Here is a 22,719-nt window from a genome sequence, read left to right on the forward strand (position 1 = left end):
TAACACATTCCCTATTAACTAGAAGACGTTTAAATCACTGCTAAAACTAACGGAATAGTTCACTGCTACTGCTCCTAACTGGATTTAACAGCAATGGTTTCACAAGTCCTGAATTTCAAGAAACTACACGGAGCTGGGAAGAAAATAGAAAAGATATTAAACATTGTACTAAGTAGTGGTAATTGTGAATTTTTATTTCATTTTTTGAAGTCACAGAAGGAAGTAGAAAATAGAGACAAAGTGTAAGTAACCAACAATAGATGTCAAGTAACTAAACAGGATAAAAAAAAATCTGCTAGCTTAAATTAATATATTTTACATGAGAAGACAATTGGTACAAAAGCTGAATTAGAAGGATGATTTTCAAGGTCAGGCACACACTTCCTTAGTCCCTCAAAACACTCAAACCTTAAAAGAATATTCAGCTGGGAATGGTATTAATCCTGAACAATGGTACCCTGTAAATGGACTTAATGCTTTCCTAATTTCTGCCATGAAATAATAAATTCAGAAAATGCCCATTTGAGGCATATTCCACCAATTCCACACTGCTATTTAATAAACAGAAACATTTATTTTCATCCAACCTGACTTTTAACCACCTCCTCAACCCTAAGTTTGATTTCCTAAATTACTAATTGAGAATTAATGATTCAAGGTTTTAATATCAAATTAGTAGTTTTACTGGAATATGAACATTTTACTTTACAATAAAATACACTGTACTAGAAGGTTCATTCAAAGCTAGGTAATTTCAGTTACATTTCTATGGCTTTGAGCAAAAGAGACACCCCAAGCAGTTTTACTGTATGTACACAATATTGAACATCAAGATTTAAATTATTAATAACCTACATTCACTGTGGATTTCTAAGATTTACATCCAAAAAGCATACTTTATTCACATGCTGCTGACATTTTAAAGAAAAAGAAACAAAATATTATCTCTTTAGGAATTACATCTATTCCAAAATTTAAAAAGATACATTTAACACCACAAAATGTTTTAAACATTTACAATAAAAACCAGCTTTCTGTGCCAATTATACTTACTCTCCAAGAATGTAAAATTGCATTGATAACTGCACTAACTACAACTAGACTAGAAACACTTAAGACCTGAGAGTCAAATCTAAACCATTTTTCTTTTAAAGAAAATCCTACAAGCTAATATGCACTTATGTTAATTTAAACACAGACTGGTCAGTGGTCAATTAAAAAAAAAAAAAAAAAAAACCAACACCAAAAACAACCCCCAAAACACTCAGTGCATTATTTTTGCAGCTCCAAAAATAGATCACTATAAAATGGTTGCAGTAGCTTGATAAGTGCCAGGCCTGCCAGATGCAGTAAGGCTTATTTCAAAGTGTCCTTTCCTACATACTGGACCCTAATCAAATAATGAGTGTCTTTGATCAATACCTGTGAGGGTTCCTACATTTATGTAAGCATGCAGTCGCTTAAGTACGCATCTTGGATTTTTGAAGGTTCCCACCTCAAGCATACATACCCAGGCATTTTAATAGCTAGATGAGAGTAAAAATAAACATGAAGAAGCATAGAAAGTTAGAAATACTGGCCAGAAAACATTCAAAGTCTAATGGGAAGTTTTATACCCACTCCAAGGGTCTTTTAAACTCAGCATAGCTCAGGAGTATCATTCACTGTATTAGTAGCCATCATGTACCTTATATAAAATAGTAGAAAATAGAAAGTGGTTGTGCTAACAAGTACACTTTACTGCACTGCAGGATGTAAAACAAAGCTACCCCACCTATAAAGCCTGGGGAAGAGAAGCATCATGCAAAAATTACTCCATTTGGTAGCAGCCATTTTGTTTCTGCACTTGGAAACATTGTGCTCCTTTCTGAGTGAAACAGCTTTCCCATCCCTCCCGGTATCCTTTAGAAACTGCCTGACCAAGAGCATCTCCCAGGAGGGGCTTGAGAAGGCCATGATTTTCCCACTCTGGAGCTATTTCCCATGGCTTTAGCAGTTTGCCCTTCTCATGCAGATGGTTGGCAATGCAGTAGTGGCCCCTCCAGGCTGGAAGCAGGCAAACTGCAATCGATCAGCCTACACAGGCAGCCTTGCTTTGCAGGCTATCCAACACATTGCATTCAACCCAATTCACATTTCCCGGGACCCAGAAACTCGAGTGACCACCAATTCCCTTCACCAAAGCAAACACATGAATATCTGTTAACCCAAAACAAAGTTAGTCCTGCACTGCCTAAGGACTGACCTTTGCTATTTAAGACAGGAGAATTTCATTACAGCTTTAAACCTGACTGCACCATTTGGCAACGTATTCACGTCTGCTTATGCCACTTCATTCTAATTTGTAATTTGAAAACCAGATCTGCATTACTACAACTTCACCTCTTTCACCACTGAAACAACTCCCAGCATATGCCTTTCTCCTGGGTTAAGGATCTTCATTTTTCTAAGGCACTTGCATCAACAAGCACACAGGTCCATTTATTTACACAGAAATAAAATCAACGTCACAAACATGCTTGTAAGCAGTAAGAAAAATGTGATACCTGATAATGAGGGGACACATTTTGCTGTCCAATGGTTGGATTTCTTTTTTTTTTTTTCTTTTCAAAAACCATAATATTTCTACAATTTAGTGTGTTAAGGTGGGTTACAGCAGGGATTTTTTGGCATGTTTTACAGTATTTAGCTCTAAAATGAAACCAAACAAGGCAAATGGCCACAAATTTTGTCACTCATTTACATAAAACAGCAGATACATTGAAGAACATTCTGCTATTAACACACAGAAAATCTAACTTTTTCTAGTATTTAAGTCAGTGTGTTTTATCCCTTTGATTCTGGAAAAAAGTAAACTAAAGTAAAAAAAAAAGAGAAAGTGTATACAAATTAAGAGAAAACTGCAGAAGTTAGAATATACATGACTTCATGCTTCATCCCTAGAAACACAGGAGATTTTAAAAGTAATCCTTTGTGGAAATAAGCTCTTCCATACTACTGACTAAAAACACCTAACCAACAAACCACAACAAAAGAGACACATTTAATATACTGCTAAGGTTTTAATAGGTGATCAAGAAGGTGTTGACTCAGTTTCTTCTCCAGCTACTCTTTGACAAACCTTGCTCTTGTTCAATGTGCAGAAGACTTCTCATCCCACCAACAGGAGGTTGCTTGGCACCAAGAAAGCAGCTCACTTTGTACAGTTTTTACCAAGGTTAAATAAACCCATGATGTCAACCATTGCTTTCTGGATGTTCTTTCCAAAGCGATGAGAATCCTTTAAAAAGAAACAGAAACCAAAACCAAATACTCGTACTGTCCACCAACAGCTATTTTTCAGGCAAAAGAAGAAACTTTTTAAAAAAGTTAAAAAACTTAGTATTTTTTAATTTTGGAGCTTATGGAATTCAGGCATGTATTTTACCACACAATGGGAAATTGGAATACCAGAAATTTTAACGCTATACAGATTAATCCAGATTTATGCTATTACTGACCAATGCGTTCTTCATTATGCATTTACTTTCCTTCAGCCGGAAATGAGATCATATCCTTCTGAAATCAGATGGATGAATAGCTTTCTGCTACTTTAAAATCACTGGGTTTTGATATTGCTTTTCCTACAAGATTTTGCAAAAGCTCATCTTCAGAAAACAAAGTGAGTGTATGACTGATGACCAAGAAGTACTGAAAGAACAGAAGAATGTTTTTTATTTGAGTTCCTATCAGAAATGCTGAATCATTTGCCACTGAAAAAAATATTGAAAATGAAAGGAACAGTTTCCTAAGTGTAAATAAGATGGGCACTTGTTCTGTTTATTCCAAGTGCTAGATGAATGGTACAAAAAAGAAATTAAGATTACCAATATAAATTATTAGCTACATTACAGGATCTACTACAATGACCCTACTAATATCAAGACCTCACTCATGAAATGCTGCCTTTTCTGTATGGACCTTTGACTTCACTAATAAGTAAAAAGAACAGAGAGAAATTTAAAGTACAAGCTAACAGGCATCTGAAGAACAATTTCAACTATGAACAAAACAAAGTTGCATTTCCTGATCTTTAATGATTAACCAGGCGCCATGATCTCCAGGACAAGTTAAGGTCAAAAGAGGAAAACTTGATCAGCTATGTAACCCTGAACAAACTCAGCATGCTTAGTAAAGTATATGTTTTAAAGTATAAAAGTATAAAGGATAAATTGAACTCAAAGCAGGCTTCCACAACAGCAGGATATTCAACATATGACGTCTACTACACTCTAATAATGGGTGTTATTTTAATAAATTTTTGATTCGTTATGTTCCTTAAGTACAGATTATAACTTATGGGTCAGTTTCTTTCAGGTTTATTTAAAGCAGGAAGGCTTAAATAGGGAGCATACATTTTACTCTGTCTTTACAGCTGCAGCCTGAGACACCAATCAGAACTGTAATGAGAAAAACCAAGAGATGCCCATCTTTCTGTTTAGGGGACACATATGATCATTTTACATGAGTTGCAGGGAACTACATGTGTAAAGATAATCCTGGGACACATGTTTTCTTTATGCTTGAAAGCATAAGTGAAATAGAATACGGTATCCTTGGGTCATGAGCTATTAAACTTATACAAGTGGAGACAAAAACTCCAGCAAAACAGCATATATTGAGAAAGAAAAAACACATTGTAACAGTGTGTTGCAAGTTCTACTGTATTTTTTAGACAATGAGTAGAACAGTTCTATAAGCACAGATCAGAACAGATTTATTAAACCATAGGAAAGGACTGACTCTTACCGTTTCAGAACAAGATACTTTGCTGGAGATGTGGAAATGAATGGAATTTTCACCCAAGATAATGTAAGAAACACCATACCCATCATCAGCCACCTAGGGGAAGAAAGAAGAGAAAAACACATTTTAAACTTTTTCTTTCTCCTTCATTCTCAATCGACTTATGCACAACTAAGAAGTTGTTGCAGTTCTTAAAATCAGTTGCAATTTCCTCAAGTCAAACTTCAACTTCTACATTTAATGCACAATTTCTGAAGATTGGTTCCACTTAAGGAATAGTTCTAGTCTCATCTGAAAGGCATGGAATTACCATTTTCTGAATATTTGTCTGTAATATTTCCCACCTTTAATATTTTGGAATAAAATACTTATTCAAAGAGCTTCTCTTATCAAGGCCTGGTCCTAAGCAGCTATACAACTTCAGTGCTTAAGCAGCAAGGAATAAAATAGTTCAGCTGTATACCTAAACAATCATTTTCCTGGGATCATTCTGCTGATATAAACAAACACAATATAAAAGCCTTGTATTATGAAAACTTGCCAAAGGCAAGTTTTCATCTGACTCTACAGCAAACATGTGATTCTGAACACCTGTATCATGAGCAGAGGTCTGGTCCAATTTCAACATTAGCAGCATTAACTGTCCCAAGTTTCAGTCTGATATTCAAACTATGCCTGGTAAATGCAGATTATCCTGATGTCACCCCTCTTCATGTCTCTCCTAACTCAAAGGATCACAGCCTTCCATGTCTTGGCTACCACTGCTGCCAAGCAGCCTGACAGTATTCTCACTGTTAGTGCTACACAGGTAAATTCTACAGAATGCTTAAAAAACCCCTTCAAAACCAACAAAAAACACATGCATGGAAAGGTGATGTACTGCATCTCTGGGCTACTTCTGCAAACCAAAGCACAGTTTTTGTAAACAGAAACAAAAGGAAAACAGTGTTAGAAATTCCTGCAGCCAAACCCCTCTCCTATTGCCTTTTGGGCATTTGGAATACTGACTTCATAATCTGCTATGGGAAGCCAGTTTCTCAGGAATGAGCAGTATGGCTGTAGCTAGGCTTCCTTGATACTGCAAGTCAAACTCATTCCAACTTCAAAAACCACTGACAGCTGTATCAGAAACATGAATAAATAAATAATAACAACTTAAGATACCCCCCCACCCCTCCTCCCACCATCTTCCAGCTTGACAAACCAGCCAAAATACACTGGACTCATCACCCTAATTTCTGTGTGGTGAAGAGCAGTCCTGTGACCCCTCTCACTGTTCTTTCAACAGAAATTATTTTGGAAAACATATTAGTCTGGTATAATAGCCCCATAAAGGCTGCTTAAGAGATCTTGTTGACACCAATATTCTCATCAATGACCAAGTTCAAATACCAGTAGAATATTACAGCAAGTAAGCAGCTTGTCAAATCTCTAACAATACACTGGTTTCTTGAAAGTCTACAGAAGCCAAGAACACAGCTGTATTCTTGATTTGGCCACTTAGGAGGGCAAGCAGAACAATGTGAGCAGCTCAGTCTGGAGGAATGTATGAACACATCTATTAATCAAGCAGGAAATATAAAGAACAAGTCAAGTAGAAGTCAACTTCTACAAACCCCAACCTTAAAATCTAGTTCAAGTAATATGGCATTTGTCACTGTAGTAACAGCCTGATGTACAGAAGATCTGGGCACAGGCAATGTGATAAAAACTCCAACTTCATCAGATCTCTCTGCTATGGAGCCCTGTAGCACATTTCAGAACTGTGTACTTCCTTAAGAATGATCCATTCTTGTAGTGGGATACCAGAAAAAGGCGATGCAGATTTTCCTGAGCACATCCACATCATGGGAAAGCATTACATACATGCATTTAAAAGCATGAGCTGCACCTCTGATATGCAGCAATGAGGCATCACAGATCTGAATTTTTTAGACTGGCTTCTTGAAAATAAAACTCTTTTTTAGTGGGGACTTCTATTTAGGAAACATACCGGTCCAAACCCTCCACCAGAGGCTAACATCTCTGGGTTCTTCTTCAGGTCAACGTGCTGCTGTGGTGTCTGACTCGTTGACAGCCTCCAAGGTTCTGACAAAACCTTTATTAGATATGAAAGAGATGCAAACAAATATGAAACACTGTTTAAGAACATGCAACTTTCTCCAAAACTAGTCAAGATAACAAGTGTTATAATGACAAGTGTAATATTGCTTTATGAAGTGTTAGAAAACACTTCATAAAGCAATATTAAGGATAACTCCCATTTCATTGGAAAGAACAATTAAAAAGCTTAAATGAAATAGTTAAACTTGTCCTGGTACGGAAACCATTAACATATGAGGAGGTGATGTCAATTCCTCAAAGAGAATAAAATAGAATTTGGATAGAAATGCTACTTCAAACAAGATTATCTGGTCTATAGCCTAGCAACTTCCACACAACAGGTCTTGTTTTAACAGGATCATTATTAGTCATATTTAAACCCCAGTAAGATCCTACATCAAGTTAGAAGCTTGTAAAATCTCTAACAACACACATATATCTTGGAAATTTGGAAACTGTAGAAAGTTGTTTTATTCTTGACTTAGCCACATTTAGGAGAGCAAGCAGACAAATGTGAGCAGCTTAATTTTGCAGCAAGGTGGAACACATTTTTTATTAATCAGAAAAAATGAACAAGTGCAGTGTAATTATTTTTATAAAATCCAACCTTAAAATCTAGTTTAAGTAATAAAGAGTTTGTCACAGTAATAGTGACATTAATGCCACATACAGCTTAACTCATAGTAACTTAAAAGAAACTGAATTTGTCAGTTTTACAAGAAAATTCTCAGAGAAAACACACAGCCTCTGTTCCACTCCCTTGAAAATATGCAAAACCCACAACCAAGAATCGTTTTTTAATACTGACTATATCTTTCTTGCAATTCCAAGTAACATGTATTATGTTAAAAAGCTCACTGAAAGCATTCTTCTAGGACTATCAACAAAGGTATACATAAAGGAAAATGAAACTAACTTAATTTATCAGCAGATGTTGAACAACACTACCTGAAATTTTACCTTTTTTCTTAGGAAAACCAGAGTTGTATCTTGAGCAGATACCACTGCTAAGAACACTACCTAACCCAAGGACTATTTACTGTAACAAAGAGTTACCAATAAAAGTCACCTACTTCCTTGAGGAAAGGAGAATCTACAGCGAGGTACTTGGACACAATATAAAGGCAGAAGAGGTGGCGGTCGATGCCAGCCCCAGTCATGGCAAGGCGATACAAGTGCTGATGTTTGGCAGCTGCCAGCCGAAACAACTTCAGCTTATTTTCAGTCTAACAAATAAAAAACAGATTAAGAAAACTCAGTTAAGTGAACTGCATTAATGATGGAGGTGCAGAAACTAAGTTACAGCAATTATTCTCAAGCATTGAGCACTTAAAGGTCAAGTACAAGACAACTGACCCCACATAGCATCCTCTGGCTTTTCAACCTCATGTACTCAATTTCAGGTATCAGCAAGTGCCAGCAAACTGCATAAAGAAAACTAATTTGTATTTTAAGTGTGATCTAACCCCACAATCTAACATGATTACAACTCAAGTTTGCTGCATTATTTATGGTTTCTAAAGACACTGATCTTAAAGAGTTACAGAGAGCAAATCTCAATGTGATTTAAGAAAAACTCAAGCTGCCAGAGCTATTTTAGAAGGCAAACTGCCAACACTGAAGCTACAGAGGTCCAAAAATGCTGGTGATCAAAATCAACACACAAGAACAACTACTTCCTTCATGTGAATTATTCTTGCTTCCCCGTCAGAAAGGAAAGCTAAATTGGTATGAGATTAGTTGTTCTACAAATCTACGTTTGAGTTTTACAACTCACAAAAATTTCACAAGTAACCACTGTTTCCTGGAATTCAGGAACGGTAAATAATGGTATATTTGGTTATTTTCTGCCATTCTCTTTTGGTATGACCTAGAATTTCTGATGCATTGACAGAAAAATGTGGACAATTACCTTATGCTGCTCTTTTTTCCTAAAAAAAGGCATAACTCTAAACGCTTAAAAACTATTTGCGGACTTATACGGTTGTCTAGTGGTAACTCATGTGACTTATAAATTATCACAGAATCACAGGTTGGCTGGGTTGGAAGGGACCTTAAAGATCATCTTGTTCCAACCCCCCTTGCCGTGGGCAGGGACACCTTACACTAGACCAGGTTGCTCAGAGCCCCATCCAGCCTGGCCTTGAACACTGACAGGAATGGGAGAGCCACAGCTTCTTTAGGGCAACTGTCCCAGTGCCTCACCACCCTCACAGCAAAGAATTTATTCCTAATATCCAATCCAAACCTACTCTCCCAATTGTATAAGGCACCAACACCATGACCTTACACTTTCAGTTGCATCTTCCATGGCTTGAACAAAACGAGAGGACTCAACAGTGCACGAACGAACCGTCTCGGTCCTGCCTTCTCGGAACAAGCGTGTCATAGACGCTTCATATGTTAAAGAAAATTTTCCCATATCCTTGTAAAAGGGATAAACAAGAACATTAAGGTTAAGCCAGACTTGGCCCCCTTCTTTCTTAATCAACAGTCCAAGCTAAGCACACAGGCTATGAATCATTCCACAAATTAAACTCAACATTAAGTTTTCAGTAGTCCACCATTAGCCCACTTACCTGAAGATAATAAAGGCAAAAGTAAGAACAGAAGCAGGGTTTGATAAACACTAACAGAACAACCAGACTAGCAAGGACTACTCTCTGCATTTCATATTCAACCTTCTTCAGTTTATAAGAGAAGCTGAATGTTATTACACTGGTCTTTTTTACAACACACTACAGAGAAGGTGAACTAACAGAAGAAAACACAGGTAGGCATTTCTTGTTAATCTTCTTAGGGAGTGTCCATGACAACTGCATTATGTGTGACTCTAAACTAAAAGACAAATTTAACATTGTTTACATTATGAACACAGCTAACTCGAAGTTTCATATCTTATTTCAAGTCCAAAATGCCTAGGGATAGACCAACTAAGCAGAAGAGAAAACATTTAGTATCAATATGTGAACCTTTGGAGAATTGTTTTCCAGCTAGTAATCTGTTTAGAGTTTGTATCAATTTCCACCGAATGTCTTTAATAACCATGTACAAGCAGTGCAAGATTACTGTGCACAGTCACATGTTTTAGTCACAAACATGTTATGCCCAGCTTAATGAGGTTCTGTAAGCCAGAAACAGTCTTTTCTTACCCGATAGTGAGCAAGCTGCAGGGCAAGCTGCACAAAGGCATCAGGGCTGGTTTTCACTTTCTTTATTAGTCCTTTCCCAAAAGCATCAAAATAAAATGAACAGAAGTCCACATCATCTGCTAGAGCTACGGCAGTGCTCAGAGACTTCTCAATCACTTCTTGGCACTTAAAACAAACAAACAAACACCTGTATGTATACACACATGCATTCACGGCATTTGAGAGAACTGTTGAAAAAGATCAAGTATTTTTAACTGATAAACAGGAAATGCTGCCTTTATGCATGCCAGGAACATCATTACCTAAATAATCTCCCTTTAGAGAAAGAAGAGAAGCTATCTTTGCTAGAAAGATAAAATTCAAAAAGCCAATGAAAATGTTTTAAGCCAGTACACATCCAAAAATAACACTTAAAAAAAACCACCAGCATTAAAACTGTTCGGATCAGGAGAATATAAAAGAATGACCTACAGTTATAGAATGGCAAGAGTAGCGTGGCTTCCAAGCTGCCAATGCTTAATTAAATATATCACCAACCATTACCTTTTTATTCAAAATTAAAATCCAAATAGGAGGTGGCAGTTTTTCTTGAACTCAGGCAAAAAAAACCAACTTAAAAAATCAAATCTTATTAGGCATGTATACAGAACTATGAACACACAAAAAAAAAGATAGCTATTCTAAAGGAACTGTTAAACAAGAGTATTTGTTGTGACAACAGTAATGAAACCCCAGCAAATAAAAGTTTCTTTTAATACAGTCACTATTTAGGTGGCCACTTATTTTTGACATACAGGCAACCAAGAAGGCTTCTAGTAAAATGTTGTCACTTCCCAGTCAGAATTTTTAAAGACTGGTATTAAAACCCCCTGACTTTTGAAGCAAACTGACTAATGGCTACTGATGAAGTACACAACCTACAGGACTCAGAGGAATTTAAAGCTGATTTATAGGGTTATCAATAATTACATAAATGATTTGACCACTGGGGAAAAGAGAAGTTTCTTCCTCAAACCACTAAATCTTCTGTACTTACTTCTTCTGGAATTTCCCACTGCAGTTTAGTAGGAATAGGAATATTTGGATTGGTATCTCCTTTGCAATGGCCATCTGCTGAATAGCCCAGTTCAAGATACTCAGTTGCCATCACATTCTGCAAAGAATGATACTTCTTCAGAACTGCAACACATTACTTATTGCTGTGGAATTAGGATTTCATAGTGAAATCAATATAACCTATTTTCACTACACAGTGAAATACAACATACAACCTATTTCCAAATACTGAAAACAACTGCATGTGAAGCCCTCAGTTTTACCTTTCATTTTAAGGTATTTTTACTTGTGTTCTGAGTGGGAAGAACATCAGATGTGCACCAAACACTTTTTCAATTACACTGGTGCATTCTGTTAGATGCTACTGATTTAATCAAAACTTTTTCGATTCAAAACCCACCTCAAACTAAGTAGAAAACTAAACAGATAAACAGACTTAGATTTCACAATCTTTGTTCAATTTAGATTCTAGAGAATTTCTTCAAGTTTGTTATCTGTCAAAACTTACTCATCAAGAAGTAATTTATTTTAAAGTAAGTGCAAATCCCTGCAAGAATTCAATTATTTTTCAGATTAGTATCCCTTTCAAAATTGCAGTTTATTTTACATGTGCTCTAGAGCTCTTGGGTGGGAAAGAAGAATGTTTCCAAGATGAACAACACAACTTGAACAGACATAAAAGGCTCTGTCTTACAAGATATCAAGCATCCTCAATGTTAAAAAAAAAAAAATCCAGAAACAACAAACCCACAAACAAACAAAAAGAATTACCAAAAGATTTGAATCTGCTCAATATGGAAAGAAAAAGCTTGATGATTTATTTCTAATCTCTTATTTTAATTTCATTTTCTCATTTCACTTAGTGGTCAGAACATGACAACTATGAAATAAAGCTTAGTCCATTCTATTTTAAAAATAGACAATCTGTAAAAAGCTAACAACAGATAACTTTATAGAAAATAAAATCTTATTTTGTTTCAGTCATCCTTATTCTTAGCAGAAAATGTACCAACTAATATTAAGTACAGATATATGAACTAAAAAATACACTATCATTCATTAAAAGCAAAAAAAGTAACCCTCTTTCACTGAGATAGTCTACACTGCATTGTCAAGTCACTCTCAAATCAGTTTGGTCTTTTTTTTTCCCTGGGTGGAGAATGCAATGAGGCTTTTTTTTGTTCTTACACACATGGAAACACTTCTATAATAGAACTAGGAAATTACTTGGGGGACCAGTTTAGACCTAAGACCCATTTGCACAAATACATATGAAACTAAAATTAACTAATGCTTTTGAAACAGTTTTAATTGATTTGAGTCACATAATTGTTTATAGGTTTAAGCTTCGAAAAGAAAAAGGAAAAAAATCAAATAGGATTTCAAGTATTAAACTAAGCATATGAACAGACCTGGCAAAGTGCATTTATTCATTGCAAATAAATACAAGAGATAATGTCAACAGCATATCAATCTGCAGCTTATCAAACAATGCTCAGAGAAAAAGTTAAACTCTGTACAATTTTTTAAATTTTGAAAGTAAGCACAAGAAAGCTTAAGAGCTTTAGGAGCATGTGTATACAAAAATACAATGCCATATCAAAGAGGCAGCAATCCATGGATTTAAAACATAGAAAAGTTAGATGGGGAGCTGTATCACTTTCCTGTGGAAACAGCTAAGCTCACTAAAATGCTGTCCCTCAAAAAAGGCAGCCTCTTTAAGCAAAGGTTTGGGTTCTTCTTCAAATTCTACAGTTGCTGTAGACATAGGCCCCTAGTCACTCATCAGCAACGTGCATGCAAGGGATTGAAAGGAGCTGCTGACCTTCAGGGCTGCTTCAAGACCACATCACATTATCATCTGCATTAGCTCTTGGTACCAAACACTCACCTCCCACAGGTGTCCAACAATAGGAGCATCTGCCCAGGAGTGCTCTGCATTCAGACCAATTCTGCCATTTTTGAATACTATAAGAGTGAATGTCTTATCAAACCACCTACAAAAGAAATCAAGGTTTTTTAATGGTTTTGTACATTTCAAAAGCACTTCTATATTGTAATTTCCTCTCTCTCTAAAATTCACATTCAAACGCAGTAGTTCTTGTCCTTTTTTATTTAAGAACATTTAACTAAATAGACAGAAACCTAAACCTCATGAAGTTCAACAAGGCCAACTACAAGGCCTTGCACCTGGGTCAAGACAATGCCCAGCATCAACAGACTGATGGATGAATGGATTTAGCAGCTCTTTAGCAGTTTAAGCAAAAACTTATAAAATGAAGGCCTTGTTGCCTTTGTAAAATCATAGCTCAGGCCTGTTACTTTGGCTAGAGAAGGACTGTGAGAAAAGTCCGTGAGATGAAAAACAATTAGTTTTTACCCATGAGAATGTAGTATCAACAGAAGCATGAAAGTTAAACAGTAGAAGGAGAAAACAGCAACAGATCTGCACCTGTTACTTTTCTGAAAGCCTGAATGCTGATGCTATAGGTAGCCAATGGTAGTATGTTGAAGTTAGTAATAGCCAGTGAGTCTATTGTAGTGAATATGTAACACGAATGGTAACGTACAAGAAGTGTATAAAAGAGGCTGCTTTGTTTAATAAATGGCTTTTTGGCCCTTGAAAGAGGCACTGTCTGTGTGTGTCATGACCACCCCAACAGTGACACAGAGGACCTGGGAATGAAAAATTCGTCATGAGCTGGCAATGTGCACTTGCAGTCCAGAAAGTCAATCATGCCCTGGGCTGTTTAAGAAGCAGTGTGGCCAGCAGGCGAGAGAGGGGATTCTGCCCCTCTACTCCACTCTGGTGAGATCCCACCTGGAGAGCTGTGTCCAGCTCTGGGGTTCTCAGCACAAGAAAGACATGGAGCTGTTAGACTGGGTCAGAAGGGAGTCATGAAAATGGCAAGAGTGCTGGAATACTTCTCCCATGAAGAAAGGCCGAGAGTCCGACTTACTGCTCAGTCTGGAGAAGTCTCTGAGAACACGTTCTTGCAGCCTTTCAACATATAAAGAGTCTTTATAAGAAAATCTGAGAAAGGCTTTTTAGCATGGCTCATAGTGACAGGACACAGGGCTACAGACACAAACTGAAAGAGGGTAAATTTAGATGTGTTATAACGGAGAAATATTTTTTACAATGGGCTTGTGAGACACTGGAACAGATTGTCCAGAGAATTTGTGGATGCCTTGTCATTGCAAATGTTCAAGGTCAGGTTGGACTGGGCTTTGAGCAGCCTGATGTCGTGGAAGTTGTCCCCTTTCTGTTGCAAAGGGGGTTGGAACTAGATGATCTTTGAAGGTCCTTTCCAACCCAAACCCCTCTGTGATTCTATGGAATTTATAAACTTATAACTCATCACTAATTCATATGTATTAGCCAAATTCTTAAAAAAAAAAAAAAAAAAAAAAAAAAAAAGAGGAAGTATTTTCCACGGAGTCGATACTGCACCTGTCGTAACATCTGCCATGTATCAGTGATTTGGCATATGCATCCAGTGACCTCACTGGATCTTCTTTCCTGTACCCCTGCTCGATGTCATCCAATGTCACAAAAAATGCTGCTTTTTCAACAGCATCTAGGGACTGTTTGTTCTTTCCACGGCTAAAATAAGCCTGACGAGCCTTAGCCCATGGTACTCTGTAAAAAAAAAATTTGGTTTATAGCCAGATTACATAAATTTGGCTATGTTTTATTACACTTAAAATCACTATGAGACATTCCTCCTACTTCTGTGGTATTTGACACAATTACTTTCATTGCATTCAAACTATGGGAGCTGTGAACAGCTCTGACAGTACTTGTACAATGTAAACCTAGGAACCAATTCAACTCATCATCACACGTGCAAAACCTCATTCTCAGAAACTGAACATCTCTGCACATGCAATACCTAAAGCATGGATCATCTACACTTAAAACTAAACAAAAGAAAGTATCTATTACAAGGAAGAAGACAACAGTAAAAACAATAATCCACATATAGGGTTGCCACTGCAAAATTTCTTTAACTCCACATGGTTACAAATGACTGAAACACTGTTACACATCACCAATATACAAAATCAGTGACCAAGGTATACACAACTGACTGCAGACTATTTTAAAACTCCAAATCCAAAGTTCAATGACTGTGTTATGCAACAACTTCTAAATGCTAAACTTATTTAAAAAATAATAGCCACCATACCTATCTCCTGCAGTAAGAGCTGCAAGTTTCTCTTCACCAGGCTGAGGTTCTGAATCATCATCAAGAATTCTCTGTATTTGCTGTTCAATTTCTCGGGGTCTCAACAATCTGCCATCATGGTACAGCCACACTTTGAAGTACCGGCCCTTGTGATACACAACAATGTGTTTGCTGTCTTTCACATGCTGGAGGGTATCTAGAATTGCAATCACTCACATGAACACAAAGCTGAAGTCTCAAAACACTAATGCACTCAATGACATCAAATGCCCATTGCATGTACCACAACTTATTTCAGCATCCCATGTTATTTCATTACAAAGCATGAATCAGTCAAATACCCAGATCTGACAATCATTTGCATATATAGCACCACCAGTTTGCACACTGGAGGCCAGTATTAAGCAACTAAAGCTGGATTTCTGTATCTGAAAAACAAGCACTAGTTGTGTAGTCTGGTGAAGCAGTCAGCAAAAGAACATGCTAGATGAGTATGAGGAAAGGTATTTTTAAATCTTTTGCATTCAGGTGCTAGACAACTCGTGAAGAGTCTTAAGAAATCCCAAATTTATACCATCAGCTTTTGTTTACATTTGTCCTGGCAGATGCAGAGTGAATACTACATACATAGCCAAAATGTGTAATGCTATGTGAAGTAGAAGACTAGGCCACATTTTTTTCCTCATTTTCCTATCTATATGGCTTAACTGGGATAAGCCTGAATTTAATCATGAAGGCATTGTATCAAACCACAGGTGAAGTGGTTCACTCCACAGTGTGTTGTGTTAAAAATAATGAATATTTAACCACTGCTCAAGTGATAGGATAAAATGTTCATGAAGATTTTACCACCAGTTAATATGAACACATGTCAAAAATTTTTTTCCCTTTTTTTTCTTTAGGAATATAATATATATAAAATAATTGAAAACGGGGTACAAGGAATGAAGCTGCTCATGACAATGTGTGAAAAATGGTTTTGCAACTCAGACATATACAGAATGACACAATTGTTTTTCCTTCAGAAAAACAGAAACAAAGAAAAATTGAAAAAGTGTAATAAGAAATGTGACATGCTTAGGAGGAAAATAAGATTATTATCATACTGACAGTTAATTTGAAAGACTTTAAACAGGAGAACTGAGGAGAACTAAGATACAGAGGATGTATTTTAATCAGGTGTTAGTTAGAATGAGCCACTTCTACATTTTTGTGCAAAACTCATTTTAGACTGAAAGAACACCAAATACAACGCCAAATGTAAATTGTTTATACCTTTTATTTTATTGAGGACAGGGAAGGGGCAAGGGTTGCACTCTCAGTACGTCAAGTATTGAAGTATTCTAAATAATAGTAGCTCATAGACTACAGTTTTCCAACAGAGATTTATAAAACTGCTCACCCATTTAAGCTACTGGTTATGACAGGGAGTAATCACACCAAGAATGTTCTTTTCTTCACTTTGCAGATAAAGCTGGCTGAGGCACAGCTGAAATAAAATTCCTCAACAATCTAGCAAAGTCCTTATCTGACACGTGCACCTCCTGCTTTATCCACTACCCAATGCCACTTCTCCCCCTTATCCAACTTCATACAGCACAGCAAACATCAGCCCTTCAGCAGGGAAGAGTGGGCACATCCCAGTGTTCAAAAACTCTTTGTTTTGAATTCTGTAGTTGAGTGGGAGTAACATGCTCAAAGGCAGTTTGAAAGCTTAGAGTGAGTTACAGGTCTCACAGAAAGTAAACCAAACATATCCTGTCTTCAAGTGACAGCCTGTCCATGCACTCCCAATGGAGGTGACTGAACAATAACTCCTGCTTGTATTTCACTGTGATCCTGCCACAATGATGCACTGTTGGATAAACATGTGACATCTGCTCTAAGAGGCTCTTCAGCATATGACATGATCAGAGAAGCCTAGATACAGCTTAAGCTTTTGTAGAAAAACACAAGAGCACAAGTCTCCACTAAAATCTGCTGTGAAGTTCTCAAAGAGAAAGAAAATGAATAGCAATGTTTTCTTCCACCTGCTGATCACAAATGGTAAGTCCTTCTAGATGCAATCTGACTCTTTTTACAGTGACAAAACTTAGGAAAAACAAAAAAAAGGCAACAAAAAATGCCACTTTTAATATTAAGACCTCAAAAAGCATCTTAAGCTTGGGAAAATGGAGAAAAGTAAACGTTATTTATAAATTAAAAAACAGGGCAGACAACAGTATCTTGAAGTTCGTTTTTTAAGTAAAGGAGAAAGACCACTGAAAAAGCTTCCAAATCTTCTTAAAATGAAAAACATCCAGGCACTCTACAGCAATCCATTACATCTTGAGTCTTGGAACACAGTATTGATGTACACTTGTGCCACTCAGATCTTTATCTGGAAACCAGATTTTTAGTAGAAAAGACACTAAGCCCTTAACTCAATCAAGGTGCTCATTCTCCTTGGCTGGCCTTGCTTACCTGATTCCTCTCCCGGGATACGGGAAGTATTAAACATCCTTTCCCACTGAGCTGAGCAGAGTGGAACAGTAGATCCCATCAGAAGAATCTGTGATGCAAACATACATTCAAATGTCATTTTGCATATACGATTGGAAAATTAAGAAGTAAAGAAAAAACCCCTAGATCTGGTTAAACACAGGCTTCAGAATAATGAGATTTATAATGCATTAATGCAGTGTAGAGCTTTTTCCTCCTTGCTCACCATCTTTCCTTGAAGTACATTTGAAGGATTCCATGGACATTCCAGTAGCATGATTTTTTCCCCTCCTACCAAAAGCTCACCCTTCCTGAGGGAAGACTGAAGCTAGCTAGCATCTGAAATCCAAAGTGCTCTCCATGGCTGGTCTGGATGCAAAACTTACACATGCAACATGCATTACCCCTCAATTAATCCTTTTAAGCTGTTTATGGTTGTGTAGGAACAAAAGTTCACATTTCTCAGATTCGGAGTTCTGTACAACTAATCACATCCCTTCCACAACCTCGATTAAAACTACTTAATTGTTTGCTACAATACACAGCCACTGGACAGAACAGAAGCTCAAACGGGATTTAGCTTGCCTATCTTTGCTACCCAGAAATTAGTGCAACACAGGATTTTATCATCATCTTAAGCTCCCACTGGCCCCCTCTTGGTGTCAAGTGGCCTCCAGTCCTTTAACCCAACCTTCCTGTATTGTATCCAGCCAATTCTGTATTTTTCATAGTTGGTAGTTTCTGCCCATGTGCAATTCAAGTGACAGCCGAGGTGATTGGGACCACAAAAATTAGTAACAGTAAGACAATTCCACTCCTCTCCCATTCTGAAAACTGATCAACTTCTCATAGACTGTGCTGGAAAAAGATCAAACAGCCATTTAAACTGATATACATACTGGCTTGATTTCTTGTCTGTCCAGTTTTTTCCGATAGAGCAGGGTGGCATGGATAACATTACCAGCTCTAGCTGCCTGCAGAGTTGTGGGATACAAAGAAAGGAAGTCCTATAAAGTAGAGGAGAATCATAAGCTAATGATTACCAGACTACATTTAAAGAACAAACCCTGATTGTACTTCTCATCCACATTCTTAAAAGTTTATTCTGGACAATACAGAGAAGGCTTTAAAATATATAAAGTGCACAAATACAGTGAGCTGATGAAACTTTTCTTCAGCAGTCACAATCTCCTTAAACATTACTAATCATTTGAGTAGAAAAGACAATGCTACATAAAACTTGATCCGAGACCATCATATTTATTTTTTCCTTTTTATTTTAGAGTCTTTTACAATTTTACTTCCTGTACAGGCATTTACTAGTATGAGCACACACCTCCTTCAACTGTGTTACCCATGAAGTTTTACATGGAGCTTTTGAAAGATTGCTTTTTACAGTAAAGACAAAACTGTTTAAGTCATTACTGCATGAGTTTGCCAAAGTGGCAGCTGTGCTAGGGTTGTTAAGATAGGTGTACTTGAAGTACTTCAAGCACGTGACATACTTGAAGGTACCTGAAGATACTGGCTGCAGGTTATACTAGAAGAAAAATGAAGGTTGCATACTCAGTGGCAACAGATTTCTAAGCAGAACAATGCCAAGAAGCAAGAGCTGCCAGAAATGTTTATAGGATTCACCTACCATTGCAAAATAGTTACTATTAACCATAATCGGTCCACGTCCTCTAAGGTAGATATATTCTTCCCACCAATCACTAACCTGCAGCAGGAAGGAAAAACAAAAGCAGTCAAATCCCATGATCTCCACAGTTTATGTCTTCCATGTTGATGGCTCCACAAGACAACATTCCACACAGAAGCAGGAAGGAAACTGCTACCCTGCCTCCCTACTTAAAACAGACAACAACCCCCCGCCCCGCTATTTTCTATCAAGCTTCAGGGAAAACAAGGAAAAAAAGGGGTGAGAGAACTAAATTAAATTCAGCTATATCTTGCTGATAAGGTTCCAAAGAAGTCATGATCTCCACATAATATTTAAAATGTCCTGAATGTTTAAATATATTATATTTATAATATATTTAATATTTAAAATGTCTCCTGAATGCTTTACAGCCTTTGCCAGGACAGATTAGGCTACCTGGGCACTATTATGGCAGATAATATATCAAGAAGGAATTGCATTACAGGTCTCACTATGATGTTGGGGGTTGGATTTTCTTTTTGGTAGGAAAAAAAAAGAAAAAAAAGAAAAGATAGGCCAAACACTGTATTGCTACAATTCTTTACTTTTCTTACATATACCTCAGCTGCTTTATATTAAAAAATTGTTCTAAATCATTCTTCTAAACTACCTAGGTAGTCAGGCCCATTATTGAGGTATCAAGCTCAAAAGGCAAATAAACAAACCCCAGAAGCAATCCTAACAGCAAAATGCTCCAGAACAACAAAATGCAAAATAAGGATTCATTTTTTCAAGTTTCATTCACCTTTGCTCACCACACTGTTTACCAAATCACACAAATTATTTATGTGCAAAATCACAAGTACTTAAAAAAATATTAAGCAGTTTCAATTTCCTGCTTTTACATTTCAGAAATAATAGAACTTAAGCCAAAAAGAGCCCCAGGGAACAAATGATGTAATTTGAACAACTGAGCCTTCTATTTATCTACTCACATAATTGGTGGCCCACCAGGATTTTAGCTTCAAATACCATTGAAGCCTTGGTCCCAAATTAAATGCAAAATCTTTGGCAAGACCCTCCATTCTTTTGAACTCTTCATCATCCATAAGTGGTCGAACTGACTCCAGATACTGGAACACAGGAAAAGAATCAGCATCAGTAGAGGAATTAATACATAGCTTCTCACCATTCCTACATAAAGCACTCTAACAGTAAACAAAGATTATCCAGTCTAAATCCATAAGGCTGCAAATACTATATTCAAACTTCAAAAAATAAACTATTTTTTCAGACATTTGTCAGCAAAACACAAGTGGAAGAGGTAACTTTTCTAGATATTTTCCTTTTCAAAGGATAAGACCTGCTGCTTCTCCAGTAGCAGAGATTTTCTTCTCTAAAAATCAAACCTTCAGTTTCTGTGACATACTGTCACATTTGCACACTTTACTACAAGGTTTTGTGTCATAACACACCATTTAATAACACACACTGTACAGCCTGTGGAGGATCACAAAAGTGCTGTGCTTCAAAAACCCTGGATATTACACTTTGTGGCACAGCCTTACAACAACAGGCACCATGTCATCCAGTGTGAATCACACTGGCTTCAAACTGTCACCAGTTTCACTGGTTTGTCACAGCCTTCATTTTAATCTCCATGCAGAAGTTTGAACCTGTTACACTATATTAGTACCACGATGCAGTATTTCATGAGACATGGCAAAAACACCCCAAAAGGCATCTAAGTATGGATTCTGTGTTACTGAAGAAAATAAATTGATGAATGTACATACCCTGTTAACTGTGTCTTTAACAGCTGGAACTGGCAATCGTGGTAAAGATGTCTGGAAACTGTACAACATGGGCTTACGCCCTGAGAAGAGTTTTACAAGGGCCTGAAGAAAAGCAAAACCAAAATACACACATCAAATTATTAGGTTCAACAAAAGAAAAATGACAGATTAAATGTGTAATGTAACTCACAGTCCTTTGCACTGGTAAATTATACTGTACTAGGTTTAGGAAGCTACCATATTTATGACTGTTTCACAAGTTAAAAAAGGCCTTGACAGAAACTAACTTCCTAAAAGTTAAACAACATGTCAGTGGAAGAGCAAGATAGGCATGGTCATTCCTGACTTCCCAGTCATTTTCCTGTCACAGACAAGATTGCTGTTCATGTATTGCACACCTTGATCTCAATATAAGGACAGTTACTTAGCACTTCTTCATACATTCCCTCTGGAAAGATTAAAAAGACCAAGTCTACCAGTTGATCTTTTACTATACTACACAGTAGATACTACAAACATATCTGAATTGTGCTTCAAAACACAATCATTATCAAGCCTGTGACTCACCTAAAGTTTCTAGATAACTACAGTACTCTTTAAAAGTAATACTTATGCTTTGGTATCATGGTCTATTGTTTTCCAAAGTTACAGCTCAACATCAATAATAGGGCTGTGGTTAATTCAAGCATGAATCAATGTCAGGTAGTCTACTGCATGATTTGAACATACCAAATTGTGCAAGCATGCCAGTGTTATACTCAGTGCTTGTGTTACAAAACCCCCAGCAACAAAACAAAAAAGCCAGAGACAACTTAGCTTCAGATATTATCCTGTTCCATAGGAGAGTGAAAACAGAAGCAGCATTTCTGTCTACCACCACTTCTCAGCTGCAGCACACACTAAGCTGGAATTCTAGACCATGCAACTTCCAGGCTACTCACAAAAGGATTTTGATACTGCCACCTTATTTCAGCATGAAAGTAAGGTCAAGTGTTATACAAACAATCCAGTGGAACTTTTATTGTCAAAGTGTAATCTTGGTCCAATACACAGGATAGTATACACAAGCCAACAGACAAGACAAAATAAAACAGGGGATGTCATTTCACTACTAAATTCTGAAAACTCCTACCAAAACTGTTAGAAGGCAGAGTTTTTCCTCCCTCTCAGTTTCCTGGGTCAGCACAGCTAGAGAAGATAATTTTAGGCAGCACAAAAACAACTAAGAATTGCACAGTATTACCAGCAACAAAGACCTCCCTGCAAATGAATCTGTATCAGAGCCATCAGAAGCCACAGTGATCTGCCCAATGAAATCTAGTTGTGCTTCAGGACAAGATAATTTTGAAAACGGGCGGGAAAGAAAAAGCTCAGCTTTTCATCAGGAAATCTAATTTCGTACTTAGAGACAATTTTATTCCAGAACTCTTAAGCCATAAAAGGCTAAAATTAGCCTTTTCAGAGAGTACTTGCTCAACTGCAAAAAAACCAGCAAACACATTTCACAGTAT

The 22,719-nt window shown here is 37.0% G+C and overlaps 1 protein-coding gene across 3 annotated transcripts in view; it reads right to left on the minus strand.

Moving 5' to 3' along the window:
* Window positions 1-173: 173 nt before the first annotated feature.
* Window positions 174-22,719, minus strand: part of CPT1A (carnitine palmitoyltransferase 1A) — a 39,445-nt gene continuing 16,899 nt past the window's right edge. For all 3 annotated transcript variants that reach the window (XM_042038386.1, XM_042038387.1, XM_042038388.1), the window contains exons 6-20: window positions 21,209-21,310; window positions 20,408-20,545; window positions 19,413-19,490; window positions 18,670-18,777; window positions 17,753-17,840; window positions 15,290-15,485; window positions 14,551-14,739; window positions 12,988-13,093; window positions 11,077-11,193; window positions 10,041-10,205; window positions 9,179-9,313; window positions 7,962-8,114; window positions 6,779-6,883; window positions 4,789-4,881; window positions 174-3,280 (exon numbers count right to left, since the gene is read on the minus strand). In XM_042038386.1, coding sequence (XP_041894320.1) covers window positions 3,194-3,280; window positions 4,789-4,881; window positions 6,779-6,883; window positions 7,962-8,114; window positions 9,179-9,313; window positions 10,041-10,205; window positions 11,077-11,193; window positions 12,988-13,093; window positions 14,551-14,739; window positions 15,290-15,485; window positions 17,753-17,840; window positions 18,670-18,777; window positions 19,413-19,490; window positions 20,408-20,545; window positions 21,209-21,310 — 1,860 coding nt within the window. In that variant the 3' untranslated portion in view covers window positions 174-3,193. The remainder of the gene's footprint in view (window positions 3,281-4,788; window positions 4,882-6,778; window positions 6,884-7,961; window positions 8,115-9,178; window positions 9,314-10,040; window positions 10,206-11,076; window positions 11,194-12,987; window positions 13,094-14,550; window positions 14,740-15,289; window positions 15,486-17,752; window positions 17,841-18,669; window positions 18,778-19,412; window positions 19,491-20,407; window positions 20,546-21,208; window positions 21,311-22,719) is intronic.

This window comes from Corvus kubaryi, unplaced genomic scaffold (assembly GCF_017639235.1).
Source record: "Corvus kubaryi isolate FWS band 111438036 unplaced genomic scaffold, C.kubaryi_AGA036_p1.0 37392, whole genome shotgun sequence".
In the NCBI taxonomy this organism is placed as follows: Eukaryota; Metazoa; Chordata; class Aves; order Passeriformes; family Corvidae; genus Corvus; species Corvus kubaryi.